The sequence below is a fragment of the Aegilops tauschii genome, chromosome 1 (genome assembly GCF_002575655.3).
Source record: "Aegilops tauschii subsp. strangulata cultivar AL8/78 chromosome 1, Aet v6.0, whole genome shotgun sequence".
Classification (NCBI taxonomy): Eukaryota; Viridiplantae; Streptophyta; class Magnoliopsida; order Poales; family Poaceae; genus Aegilops; species Aegilops tauschii.
Window position 1 is genome coordinate 342,943,335 of NC_053035.3, and position 12,957 is coordinate 342,956,291.

A 12,957-nucleotide genomic window follows, 5' to 3' on the forward strand; every position below is an offset into this window, starting at 1 on the left:
GACAAGAGCGAGGTAGCCTGAGAGCAATCCTTATCCAACCAGTCCACACGCATCAGATAAGGTTAGATAGGATCAGGGGCACTTTGGTCTTTCAGGTGCCTAGAAAATGGAAAAGAAAAAGGGAAAGTAATGGAAAAAGGAGAAATTGCATGGTAATGAAAGTGAACATGAATTGGATGGCATTTTTTGAAGCAAATCTTGATGGTGACAATTCTGCGAAGCCCCGTGTTGAAAGTGACAAGTAACCAATTTTCTTTAAAAATACGATAATTCTAACTTTCTTTTATTGTCGGTTTGGCCCATGTTCAAATTGGGCCACAAGGCAGTCAACTGCTTGCAATTGACTAGGACTAATCTGTACACCAAGCGCTCTCACAATCATCCACGGAGGTAGGGATGGCAATGGGTACCCATTACCCGCGTACCCTGTGGGTAAAAACCCTATTAGGGTAAGGGTATGGGATAAAAAATTACCCATGGGTACTTAAATGGGAAAATATCATACCCATCGGGTAGAGAGGGTACGGGTATGGGATCGTATAACCCATGCCCGCGTACCCATGTACCCATCTAAAATGTTGACAGGTGGGTTTCCGTTAATATCCCAATGTATTCATTTCCCTCCTAATCATGCTAGGTAAAAACTCTAATATGTATTCAAATTATCTCTATAATTTATCATGATTTCGTGAACTTAAAGTGTATGCATATGTGTTGTTATTTATGATTATGTGTTGTTGTTTAACATTTTTATATGTCACTTCATAGGCAAATACTTTTGTTTATGAGAATATGTTGTTGTTACAATATGTTGTTGTACATTGTTGTTTAAGATGTGTTGCTATTAATAATTTATGATTATATGTTGCTTTTTACAACTATTTTCTACTCAATTGATGTGTTCTAAACGCGGGTACTTTTACCTGCGGGTACCCATAAACCCTGTTGGGTGACGGGTATGGGAAAAAATTGTACCCTTGACGGGTATGGGTATGGGTGATGGGTAAACTCACGGCGGACGGGTAAGGGTATGGGGTAGCTCCACCCGTACCCATACCCTGCGGGTGCCATCCCTACACGGAGGTTACTCAACTCCTTGATTTTCTTGTAGACTGCTTAGTTAATTCAGCGTATTTTGCTCTGTCTAGCCTCAATTTGTTTGAAGTGACTCACATGCTAATTATTTCTTCCCTCCTTAACTTATGTTTGTTTTGATTAATTAAAACTTATTGTGCCAGTCAACTATGTATCCAGCGTATGGATCTGTTTTTTTTGTGAAAGCGTATGGATCTGTTGACTTCTCCACTTCGGTACTACTTATCTTTCGCTCCTCTACTACACGAAACCATTGTAGCGGTCGAGCAAAAAAAGAACCTTCAATTTGACCACTTAGTTTGAAAAGAAATAAAGATACATGCGTCTAGGTTTACAACCTTATTAAACAAATAAGTAGCTGTTGTGTGCACTTAATCTTCAGCGGGAGAAATCAAGGTGAACAAGGATTCTCAAAACGGTTTGTCTCCAATTTCAAGATATTTTGCAATCTTCGAGAGTCAGGTCATGATTTGGAATCGTTGAGAGGCAGGCCGTGCATCCAGCAACAACTTCAACATTGTGTTTACAGGGAACAAACCATCAAGAACAATAGCATAAGAACTAGCCTCATCTCTCTACCACTACATCACACAGACAAACACAGCTTGAGGATCAATATCTCAAATCTAACAATAGAACAAGAGCTTCGCCATTCTGCATCCAATAGCCACTATCACTATCTATTGTACATCATTTATGCATGTACCAAATAGACATACCCTTTTCTTGTATGAACTACTTTGCAACGAATCAACTCTTGGGACGAGTTACCAAACATTCAAAAAAATCAGATAGCGTGTTAATTCATGTGGCGCATGAATTAGTGTAGGAACCAGTTATTTTAGTACATAAAAAAACTGTATCTGTGCCGTATGGATGGGCGCGGCGTGCCGCCGCGCGGGGAAAGCTAGTAAAGATCAAGTTCAAACTAATGTTATGCAGCTTTGTTGGAAGAATTATTATTTTTCTTGGCAGTGCACTACTAAGACAACTCTGGGTGTACGTGTCAAAACTCGAGCTCGTTGTTGACATGTAACATGTTTTCTGCCAGGGGTCTCTTACACCACATGTCAGTTGTATATCTTCACTCTCTCGGCGGTCTTGTCTAAGCGGAGGAAATACAAACGAGAGAGGCTACACTTAGCACATAATAATACACATAATACACATCATCCAAGTTCCTTGTGCGCTACTTCTCCAACAACCTCATCCTGACGACTACATGCACAACTGTTCCGGAGAGCAGGCCCACAAAACCGCGCCACTCGAGAACCTGCACCGGGTAAGGGGAGATAAGGTTTCTGGGGAGCATATTGGAGCGACGCTCTCTCCTGATTGACTACATCCTCAGTGACCATCTGCCTGCTTCCACTACTTCTCTACATCGGATAACCACCTCATCTTCAACACCATGGCAGACGATACTGTTGCACCAGAGTTTTCGGTGAACTCGTATGTTCTAAAGCTTTCTCTGTTGACATGTGCATTTGCCCATATGTGTATGTGATAGATGTACCTAGTATGTCATGTATGATCTGCCATATCAGTAACCTTCTGGTGATGCTAATTGGGTTTAAGCTCACCAAAAATTGCCTAGCTTCCTAACGACCCAAAAAACTTAAATGTTTAGGCAATTTTTGTTGACCGGCTTTGCTGCTGCTCTGAAACTGAGCTCATTTACAGGTCCTCACTTCAAAAGGTGGCAAACAAAAACCATCTTGTGGCTCACTGCTATAAAACATGACTAGGTTTTGGCCAGGACTCCTCGAGGATCGTTTACTCCTGAACAAGACAAAATGTTCTTGGAGGCCACTATAATCTTTGTGGGTGTCTTCATCAATGTGTTGGGTGACAGGTTGGTAAAGAACCATGGATGTACTTGAATCCAAATGCGACACCACCGGTGTCCCTGGTGAAGACATAGAGCAGTTCAATGACCATAGAATGGTTGCTAACTGTTCTGTGGTCAACAAAGATCATGAGTTGGAGTGGATGACAAAGGAACTTGAGCTCGTTAAGTATGTGTTACTCAACAAGTTTGTTGCCAGGAGCATTGTTGGTAAGCTTTCTCCTTCATGGAGGAAGTTTTTCACTACTCTAAAACACCAAAGACAAGAGATTTCTATTGAGAGTCTAATTGGGCCATTGAATATTGAGGAGAAGGTAATGGCAAAGGACACACGAGCTAAAGGAGCATAGGGACATTTTTGCTGTCAACGTGGTACAGAAAAATACCCACAAGTTCAATGGAAAAGAACAAAGTCCCCCAACACTACCATCTTCAAGAAGAAGAATAAGGGACCGAAAGGGGCACAACAAGGTTAAAGCAAAGCATCCTTGCTGGATTGCGATGAGACGAATCATTGGGCTCCACGATTTCCGAACCGCGGTGGCTATAAAAAGGATGCTTAATAGAGTTTAAAATCTGTAAATATTATCATTGGCAATAGTGAAGGTGGAACATCCACTAGTATAGGAACCACTTACTAGTGGCGTGCATGAAATTCAATGACGAGGTAACACAAAATGGAGGGGGACCGAGTCTAGGGAGAAGAAGGACAGAGAGAAAGAGAGAGACATAAATGATCCTGGTCCCGAGTCACCCTAGCAGCCTGTTTCTCAGTTGTTGCTCTCCCCAAAGCGCCTGAGAAGGGCAGTGAGCGAGTGTATCCCGTGGGCCCGCCATATATAAGGCAGACCCAAGGGTCCCCCAAGGGGGCAAAAAATAACCTCAGAATGACCACTCTATCCGACGCCAGACAAAGTGGGATGTAACCACCAGAACATATCTCATCAGTGATCCCCTAGATCTCCGGCGAGCACCACAATATATGATGCAGTGCTTTAGGAGTTTTCTTAGCAAAACCAAGGCATGTTTCATGTTCTAAAAAAGCAGTTTAGTGCTCTAAAACGATAACAAAACAAGGGAGTTTGATGTTCTTAAAAAAAGGCAGGTTGTAGAGCATTCCTGCCTTCTCTTAGAAATACCATAAAGGTGTTTTTAGAAACATTTGTAACTTTCTTCATACTCAAAACCATTATAGATACATCGCTTTCAATACAAAATCTAAGAAATTGCAAAGTAACTGTCATAACTAAGAATTATAATAAAATCTCTTGGGTGGCATCTTCTCAGTGGTATCGATCTTTGCAAGATAAAATACGGTCAAGACTTCAGTAAAGAGACTGCAATTAGATTGGAGCAGCGCTACTGCTACTCATTCATCTGCATGAACTTGATTACGAATAAAGGTTTCTCAAAAAAAAAAGATGGAAGCCATGAGCAATGAATGTGCTTGGGGCGGGGATTATCAATGTTGTTGTACCACAAAAACTTAATCATAATGTCGAGGAAAAATTCCAGCTCCACAAAAAAGAAACTAAGAAAAGCAACATGACATCATAATATAAAGTCATCAGATCCGAATAATCGGATGTGCGAGACATCGAAGTCTGTGTCTTCATGACACCACCACAAAAAAAAAACAAGGTACCTTTTTTTTTAGAAAAAAGATGAAGATGACCAGACGTTGCTTAAAACTCTAAAACTCTAGAAGATCCGAGGTTCCCCACCTCTAAATGCCCAAGATGGCAGGCGAGGGGGCCAGAAATTCCTCGAGGCGCGGCTGCGGGTTCCTTGCTCAATCCATTCGCCAGGCCTTAGTAGAAGTGGTCCTCTGCGGCCCAATTATAACTTGAAGCTACTGTAATGGGCTAAAGCTAAAATTTCTTCCACATCTGCATTATGTTTGTGTGGACGGAAACGTGTAAGCCCGCCCGCGACGAGTCCAGCCAGCCAGACGATCTTATCGTCGTCCACGAGCGGCTCCTGCCTCTCTCACAAGCCGCGCCTGCCCGCCCCGCCGGAGCAACGGCATGATCGCCATGGCCGCGCGCTGCTTCTTCCACTTCTCCCCTAAACCCTGCCTCTCCTTCACCCCACGGTGCTCCTCCTCCTCCCCGCCAGCGCCAGGTTGGTCACCCACCTAAATCCAGTCAATTCCTAGCAGTACATACAACCTGAATCGAATCGAACTGAGTTTGTTTAGGGGGGAAGGGAAAGGGGAAGGCGCTGAGGGAGGACTGGCGAGAGAGATCCAAGCCCATCCCTCCCGGAGGCGTCTACCCGGCCAAGGACAAGTGCAGCCGCTGCGGCCTCTGCGACACCTACTACATCGCCCACGTCAACAACGCCTGCGCCTTCCTCGGGGACGGCATGTCCCGTGTCGAGGTACCTCCATATTTTTCTTCTTTGTATTGACAATGCTCTCCTACGGCCATTAACGCGTGGTTCGTGTTTTGCATAGGATCTGGAACCAGTGGTCCATGGGAGGGGCAGGAAGGACACCATGGATGAAATGTACTACGGGGTGCACGAGCAGCTCCTCTATGCCAGGAAAATGGAACCTGTTCAAGGTTTCATTTACCGAACTTCTCCGTTTCATTTCATCCTACCATATGCATATGCAATTACCTCTTGCCAGCTTGGTTTACCTCCATATATACACATGTAGGAGCCCAGTGGACAGGAATAGTCACAACAATCGCAGTTGAGATGCTGAAATCAAATATGGTTGATGCCGTGGTTTGTGTACAAAGGCACCCAGACAAGAATCGGATACCACATCATTGTCTTTCCTTGCAATAACTCAGGAACAACTCATGGACTTGACTAATGATGTTTATTTATTACCACAATCTGCAGTGACCCAGACGATAGGTTTGCCCCAAGGCCTGTTTTAGCCAGGTATTGTGGAATTGATCAATTGTCGGTTTCATCAATTGTTTTTTGTGTGTAGCACTTGGAAAGATTCCCATTCTTGATGTTATGGAAGTAAGATTCAGTATTTTTAACCATGCTCTGCTAGGACACCAGAAGAAGTGATTGCAGCCAGAGGTGTCAAGCCAACATTATCACCTAATCTCGATACACTAGCCTTAGTAGAGGTAAATCTGTCTTCTTCTTCTTCTTCATGCTATATACTTTGCCATTGTAGCTAGCTGCTGTATCTTGTGATCTTATCTCCCTTCTCAACCTATGAAAACAAAGCGCTCATGATGACAGATATCTGGAGTAAAGAACATAGGATCTTTGAACATGAACTTGGACTTGTTTGTTCAGAGAGTTTTCTATACCCCAATTCTAGGGACTGAAAATTTATGTCAACCAATTCCCTTTCCAGTTCTGGAAGCACTTTAGGTGCTATCACCAAAGACGTTACACTATGACGTCATGAGTGTTGCCTCATACACCCTGTTTCTGATCAATTCTGTGAAAACTAGGAGTTTCATGATTTCCTTTGACAGGCAGCTGGTGTAAAGCGTCTTCTCTTTTGTGGTGTCGGTTGTCAAGTGCAAGGTATTATCATTCTTCTATTTCTACCATTGGTGGTTTATCATATCTCATAGTTATCCAACATGAAATTATTGGTCGCAGCTTTGAGATCTGTAGAGAAGTACCTTGGCTTGGAAAAGCTTTATGTGCTCGGCACAAACTGTGGTAAGTACTGATGATCTCCCGACTTCTGATTACTGTCTTGCATGTAATATATATTGGAGCTTTGGCTTATGCTAGTGAACATTCCCAGTGGACAACGGCACTCGTGAAGGACTTGATAAATTTTTGAATGCTGCAAGCAGTGAACCAGAAACTGTTCTGCATTACGAATTTATGCAAGACTACAAGGTGACACTTAATTTGAAATAGTCTGCACTCTTTCCCCCATTTTGGAACAGTTTCATTCATGTAATGCCATTTACTTCTACAATCAACAGTTCAACAATCATGTTTAGGATGTATTGAAAACATATGTATGGATCTAATGGGCAGTTATGATTGTTTTCCTTTCCCGATTTCATATGTGGCAGTGTTGTATTGTATAACTGTGAGCATATTGCAGGTTCACTTAAAGCATTTGGATGGGCATATAGAAGAGGTAAGTCACCACCTGTCTGTAGTATTATACAGAACTGAGTCCGCCAAAACTGTCTCTTCATTGCCTACTTTAAAGCAGGTCCCGTATTTTTCCCTGCCAGCCAATGATTTGGTGGATGTCATTGCACCGTCATGCTACAGGTATGCTCACCGCATATATCCATTGCTTTATTTTATCCATAAAAAGTCAGGCATCACTCTCAAATAGCGAACTAATAGTTTTACTTGCACCATCTGCAGCTGCTTTGACTACACAAATGGCTTGGCGGTGAGGTTCCCGTCGTATATAGTTCTTTTCCGTTTCTATTCCAACAGTTTCTTCCCTTGCATATGGAAAACTAAAAGTGCCTGTTGCGAAACCGCAGGATTTAGTGGTGGGCTATATGGGAGTACCGAAATATTCTGGTGTTTCTATGACTCAGCACCCTCAGTATATTACAGTCAGGTGAAGTGAGACAAATTTAACCAGCTAGCTGTTGGTGAGGAATCAAATTACTCAACAGTGGGTTGATTTTCTTTCTTTCTTGTCATAAGGAACGAGCGAGGGAGGGAGATGCTCAGCCTGATAGAGGGCCTTTTGGAGAGCACGCCAACAGTTAGCAGTGTATGCACCCACATCCATGCATAGAAGTGCACTTGTGTGCTGTTGGGCAGGATTCATTGTGTGATTTTTTTCGTGTCAACTGATGTTATTCTTCTTCAGGGTGCTAGACAACCATTTGTGATGGAGACAGTGAAAGCCGACGATGCAGCGAAAATGGGTATTTATATGACTAAATGGCGTTCCTTATTTTGCAGCAGTCAAACATTAGTTGCTTGGATCTGACTAAAATGTGATTCACCGGGGGTTGATTTTTCAGGAAAAGGCCCTGCTAATCCAGCTCCCATATTTGTGGGCAACATCATCGCCTTCCTGCTAAATCTGGTTAGTGAACGAATGCTGCATTTTGGATGGACTCAATAATGAATAGCATGCATGATGAACCAACCGTTCATGGATGGTTTGTGCAGATTGGGCCCAAGGGCCTGGAGTTTGGTCGCTACTCTCTGGATTACCACACGATAAGGAACTACCTGTATGTGAACCGGGCATGGGGAAGGGCAAGGTACATCTCGCTCTCTATATTATATGCTCTCAACATACACTAATATTAATATATTTATATGTATGCTTGTAGTATATGTATGTTAGGACGATATATATCGAAGTGTTCATGAATGGATTTCATGTTGCAGAGCGGAGCAGCATATGCCATCGTATGCCAAGAAAATCGTGGAGGCGTACAACAAGGACGGACGCATCGACGCAATGCTTGAGCAGAATAAACCGTGAAGTGTACTGTATCATAGACACACGACCATGCGATCCGTGTAGATAGTATTAGCAAGCAAAACAAATAATGAGTGCACAGCAGAAATGTTTAGTTCAGACAGCGAGTGGCACTCGTCAGGCTCAGGTTACTGATTTAGATCTCCCCCGACAGGCTCAGGGATCAACTCTTCAATGACGCGATAGAAGTGTGTACCGTTAGTTTCTCCACTTGGTTGTTTGCCCGATAGTTTGAAGGAACGGAAGTACTCTGCATACGGTAGATGATATCTGATTTATATACGACAGAGATTTTGAGTGGCAGCGACTGAAATATGACAGAAATCTAATGGTAATTCTAACTATGGTACACAAATCGGTTGGAAAGGAGCAGTGCTCTTCAAGAAAAATGGCTCCACTGAAGAGCCTTGTCTATAGTCAGAGATGTGAACGAAGATCAGTCCCGAAGATCACCACTTCTTTTGCTGCCAAATGAGGCATGTCTACAGACTGGTTATTGGAAGATCATCACTTCTTTTGGTGCTGAATATTGGGCTCGGAAGGGGGCAATGTCTCAACACCATTTGTTAATACCACGAGAGGCCAAGAGGACATACTTAAATTAGACCAATATGAACACGATCAATCCTAAGAAATCTAATACTCCTATGGGACGAATGACACACATAGGAAAATTCCCATGGAAATCCTCCGAAAATCCTACAAAACGAACAAGCCTGTACTCGTTGCCCTCCAAGCACGGATGTAGTACTACTACTGAAGAAAAATAGGACTCGCAGCATGCCTACCAACTGGCGTGCGCTGCAAAGGGACTGTCCATCAAGTTGCTTTGGCTTCCGTCGACCGTGGTCTCACGCACGCGCGCTCCCCGTAATGCTTCTTGACGAAGTAGCAAAGTTGGACGCCACCTCAGGCCCTTCTGTCGGTCTGACGAACGAAGACGGGGCGGCGCCTCCTGCGTTGAAGTCGTACCGGTAATAACATTTCCATCTTCCATGGGCCATGCCGCAGTCGATAGATTTCACGCACCGTGCCTCGTCGTAACCCGGCTCACTCGACCGCGATGGAAACGGTCGCCTGGCTTGACGGCTTGTGCGTACCTGGACGAGGAAAGGGGACTCGATCAGGATCAGATTTACCAAGCGGCGGCACCGCAGCCGACAGGGTTCGTCGGGCTGTTACAAGGCCGTGAATTGCCAAAAATCAGAGCATACATTTCTAGCACATCTCTTTCGTTCCTCTGTTCCTTCTCTCACGCACGCAAAAAAAGACCTCCATTTGTTGAATGCGATTCAGTAGTCAGCAAGCACCGACATCCGCGCTCATGTGTATACATCCTTTCATGAATAGAATACTCCTGATGATGACATGCCTTCTGACAATTACGTTTACGTGCGCTGAAGACCTTGGCAATCTCCGATGGATGTCGGCTATAGCTATTCAAAGTTGACCTACAAAATCGATTAAAAAATGACGAGGTTCTCTCCGTGGTTTTCCTCTCATGGTCAAGGCATGCTTCGCTTCATTTCAAAGTTATTATTATTTATCATCAGAACACATTCAAGTTTTAAAGTTCAAGTTAAACACATTCAGGACCAAATGTTGGGAGCATGGACGGGTCGCACGCTTCAATTTCAACGAACGAAATGTCTTTTTTTTTTTCTCCATAAAAAATGTCTCTCAATTTAAAGTGAGTAAACAAAGTTCCATACTCGATTCATAGATCCCTATAGAATTCCGTGGAAAGTTGTATTTGATGAGAGTCGTATGTACAACTTGGAGGAAGATCTTCCGTATCTTTCGAGATCCACCCTACAATATGGGGTCAAAAACAAAAAAAAGTGATTTTAGCCCTTACAAAAAGAAAACAGATTCTTAAACCTCTTTCACGCTCATGTCACGTCGATGTACTGCGTAAAAAAGAACTACAAACTTTCGTAATCGATCAGTTAACATGGTGGTTAATTATGAAAGACGAAAAATAATCATTGGCTTATCAAATTCTCTATCGAGCCATGAAAAAGATCCAACAAAAAACATAAACAAATCCATTATTGGTTTTACGTTTTTTTCACTTGCATGATCATTTCTAGACATGTAACTACAAGTGTTCTAGGCCGATTGCAATTGTATGGTCCATAACACGACTATAACTAGAGGAGGAGATGCCGGCCAGTTGGATGTCTATATTTAGATATGCAACTACAAGTATTGTAATTTGACTATAACTGCATGGTCCACAATGTGACTGCAACCAGGGGCGAGATGTCGAGCAGTTACATGTCCACCACTGAACATAGAACTGCAAGTACTATAATCGGACTGTAAGTGTTGTAATTTGTTACGTTGCCCTTGTTTTCATCCTCATTCGGAACTTGACTGACACAAGCAAATTTTTCAGGTACGTGAAAAATAACAAACAGCTTTTTGCAACAAATCACACATGAGATCAAATGGCATCCAGTAGATAGAGTATATGCGCGAGGGCTTGAACATTGCAGGTCTTCAGGAAATGATTCGGCAAGATTTCTCAATACCTGAGCTATAGGGTCGGCCAAACCCACCGATTCTTGGCCTTACGTCGGACTCCCACCTAGGATTTAGACTAGTCCACATATCAATAAGGCTTTTCTGTGCATTTCATGCATAAGCACGCTTAACGTCGAGATTCATTTTGGACGGGCACTTGAAAAAGAAGGGGCACCTTGTTTTCAGTAGTCTATCATTCCTATTAAGTCAGGATATCACATACATCCCCACTCAAAAGTAATGACGTCCTCGTCGGCCCAGCTGAAAAGTTCCTCTGTGCGTCCAGTCCGGCACATGTGTCATGTTGTGTGCCATGATGGGCCACACGTGCCATGCGCTACATCTCTGCGCATGTCTGTGTAACCGTGAGGGTCGGCTATGATACCAATTGTAACGCATTGGCCAAACCCACCGGTTCCTGGCCGTTGCGTCTGGCTACCACCTAGGATCTAGACTGGCCCCACAGACCAACACTAGTCCTTCCTGCGCACTTTGTCCTCACTCGTGCGAGCTGAGGACAAACTTCCAAGTCAGTCATCCACCCTCAAATTGCTCCAAGCCAAACACAATTAACTTTGAGGTTCCTTTCGGATGGGCTCCCATAAAAGACGGTGCGCCATGTTTACATGAGTAGTCTATCATTCCTATTAAGTCGGAATGTCACCAATCTTAGTCTCCACAAGTTTTCATGGCGGTGGCTCCCGACCATAGGCTGGTCGGGTGGCATCCTCTTGGGTGTCAAGGAGGGTACCTTCGAGGTTGACGATATGGAGCGCGGGGAGTTCTTTGTGAACATGCATCACACTCATAGACAATCTAACCCCAGGTGAGAGGTGATTATCGCCTATGGCCCCGTGGGCCATCTGAGGTCTTAGGCGTTCTTGGTGGAGCTCAAGGATAAGATCGAGCAGAGCCCCATTTCGGTTGTGGTGGGTGGAGACTTCAATCTAATACAATCGTAGGAGAACAAGAGCTCGACCAACATGAACCTGCTCAGATGCAATCTTTCAACGACTGCATTGCTGACCTAACCCTTAGATCACACGGGTGGGCACACAACTCACTAGGAGTAATAATCAGGTGGAACTGTTGAGGATATAACCATTAGAGTCACCCGCCCAGGAGGGGCCGGGTTACTCATAATGATCATCACGTGAAGCCCAGTACCAAGCTTGAGGACGGCGGGTCAGTAATGGGCCTAAGACCCGGAGATGGCTTAAGGCCCGTAGTGATAAACCGCCGTTATGGTGAAACTTGTAGTGTAAGGCAAGAATAGTTAAGAGTCCGGGCCGGACACTGTTATAAGCCGGCCGGGACTCTGAGAGCCGCTGGGCGTCAACCTCTCTATATAAAGGGACGACCCGGCGGCGGTTCAGGGACAAGTAAGATCAAATCGATAACCAGGCAGGGCGGTTTAGCTCCTGGACGTCAAAACCCTAATCAATACAACCTCAACTGGACGTAGGCTTTTACCTTCACCATAAGGGGCCGAACCAGTATAATCCTCGTGTCCTTTGTCCCGTTTAACCCCTTTAAGATTCCTAGCTGCGATGGCTCCACGACTAAGTCCTTGCATGAGGGCATCTGCCGTGACAATTCCACGACAGTTGGCGCCCACCGTGGGGCCAGCGTACGGTGGATTTGAGTTCTTGAAGGGCAGCTTCGAAGGGCTCAAGGGATACGCTGTGGGCCGGATGACCAAGAGTCGTCGCGGCAAGCTTTACATCGACGATGCAAACCGGGGCCCCGACGCCGGCTCAATCGAGTACGGGTACCGGGTCCCCTTCGGCGGAATCCATGTCTTTATTGGCAAGATTGGTGAGCCGGGCCTTGAGCCAGACCTCGGCGCCGATCTCATCGAGACGGCTCAGCGTGCACGACCTACCCGAACTCTGCCTGCCTTGAAGCATGCTTTCGTGGGATGCGTCCATGGAGGGCTCTCTGAAAGATCTGGATCTGGCGAGGAGACGACCGCTCGCTCTGACGGCGAGTCATCCACAGAGGAGACCGACTCGTTGTACCAACTTCAAGATGGCAGGCTCAGGGGTTGTTCCGATGGCGACAGTAT

General features: G+C 44.6%; 1 protein-coding gene across 2 annotated transcripts; it reads left to right on the top strand.

The window, feature by feature from the left end:
* The first annotated feature begins 4,826 nt into the window (after positions 1-4,826).
* On the top strand, positions 4,827-8,663 carry LOC109733379 (7-hydroxymethyl chlorophyll a reductase, chloroplastic). 2 transcript variants are annotated; one of them, XM_020292589.4, is made up of 18 exons: positions 4,827-5,068; positions 5,145-5,326; positions 5,403-5,511; positions 5,610-5,694; positions 5,801-5,842; positions 5,964-6,042; positions 6,403-6,454; positions 6,533-6,595; positions 6,684-6,781; positions 6,996-7,031; positions 7,110-7,171; positions 7,271-7,298; positions 7,396-7,475; positions 7,565-7,634; positions 7,734-7,791; positions 7,891-7,955; positions 8,042-8,136; positions 8,267-8,663. In XM_020292589.4, the coding sequence occupies exons 1-18, from the start codon at positions 4,972-4,974 to the stop codon at positions 8,361-8,363; spliced, it is 1,398 nt and encodes a 465-aa protein (XP_020148178.1). In that variant the 5' UTR covers positions 4,827-4,971; the 3' UTR covers positions 8,364-8,663. The 2 variants fall into 2 exon arrangements, with proteins under 2 accessions (XP_020148178.1, XP_020148177.1); XM_020292588.4 differs by having other exon boundaries at positions 6,996-7,171.
* Positions 8,664-12,957: the final 4,294 nt, after the last annotated feature.

Bases quoted from the DNA above. Each gene is read 5' to 3' on its own strand.
- LOC109733379 (XM_020292588.4), top strand. From the start codon at position 4,972: ATGATCGCCATGGCCGCGCGCTGCTTCTTCCACTTCTCCCCTAAACCC. The intron at 7,635-7,733 runs GTATGCACCCAC...ATTCTTCTTCAG, and splicing joins GCACGCCAACAGTTAGCAGT to GGTGCTAGACAACCATTTGT. The intron at 7,956-8,041 runs GTTAGTGAACGA...TGGTTTGTGCAG, and splicing joins TCGCCTTCCTGCTAAATCTG to ATTGGGCCCAAGGGCCTGGA.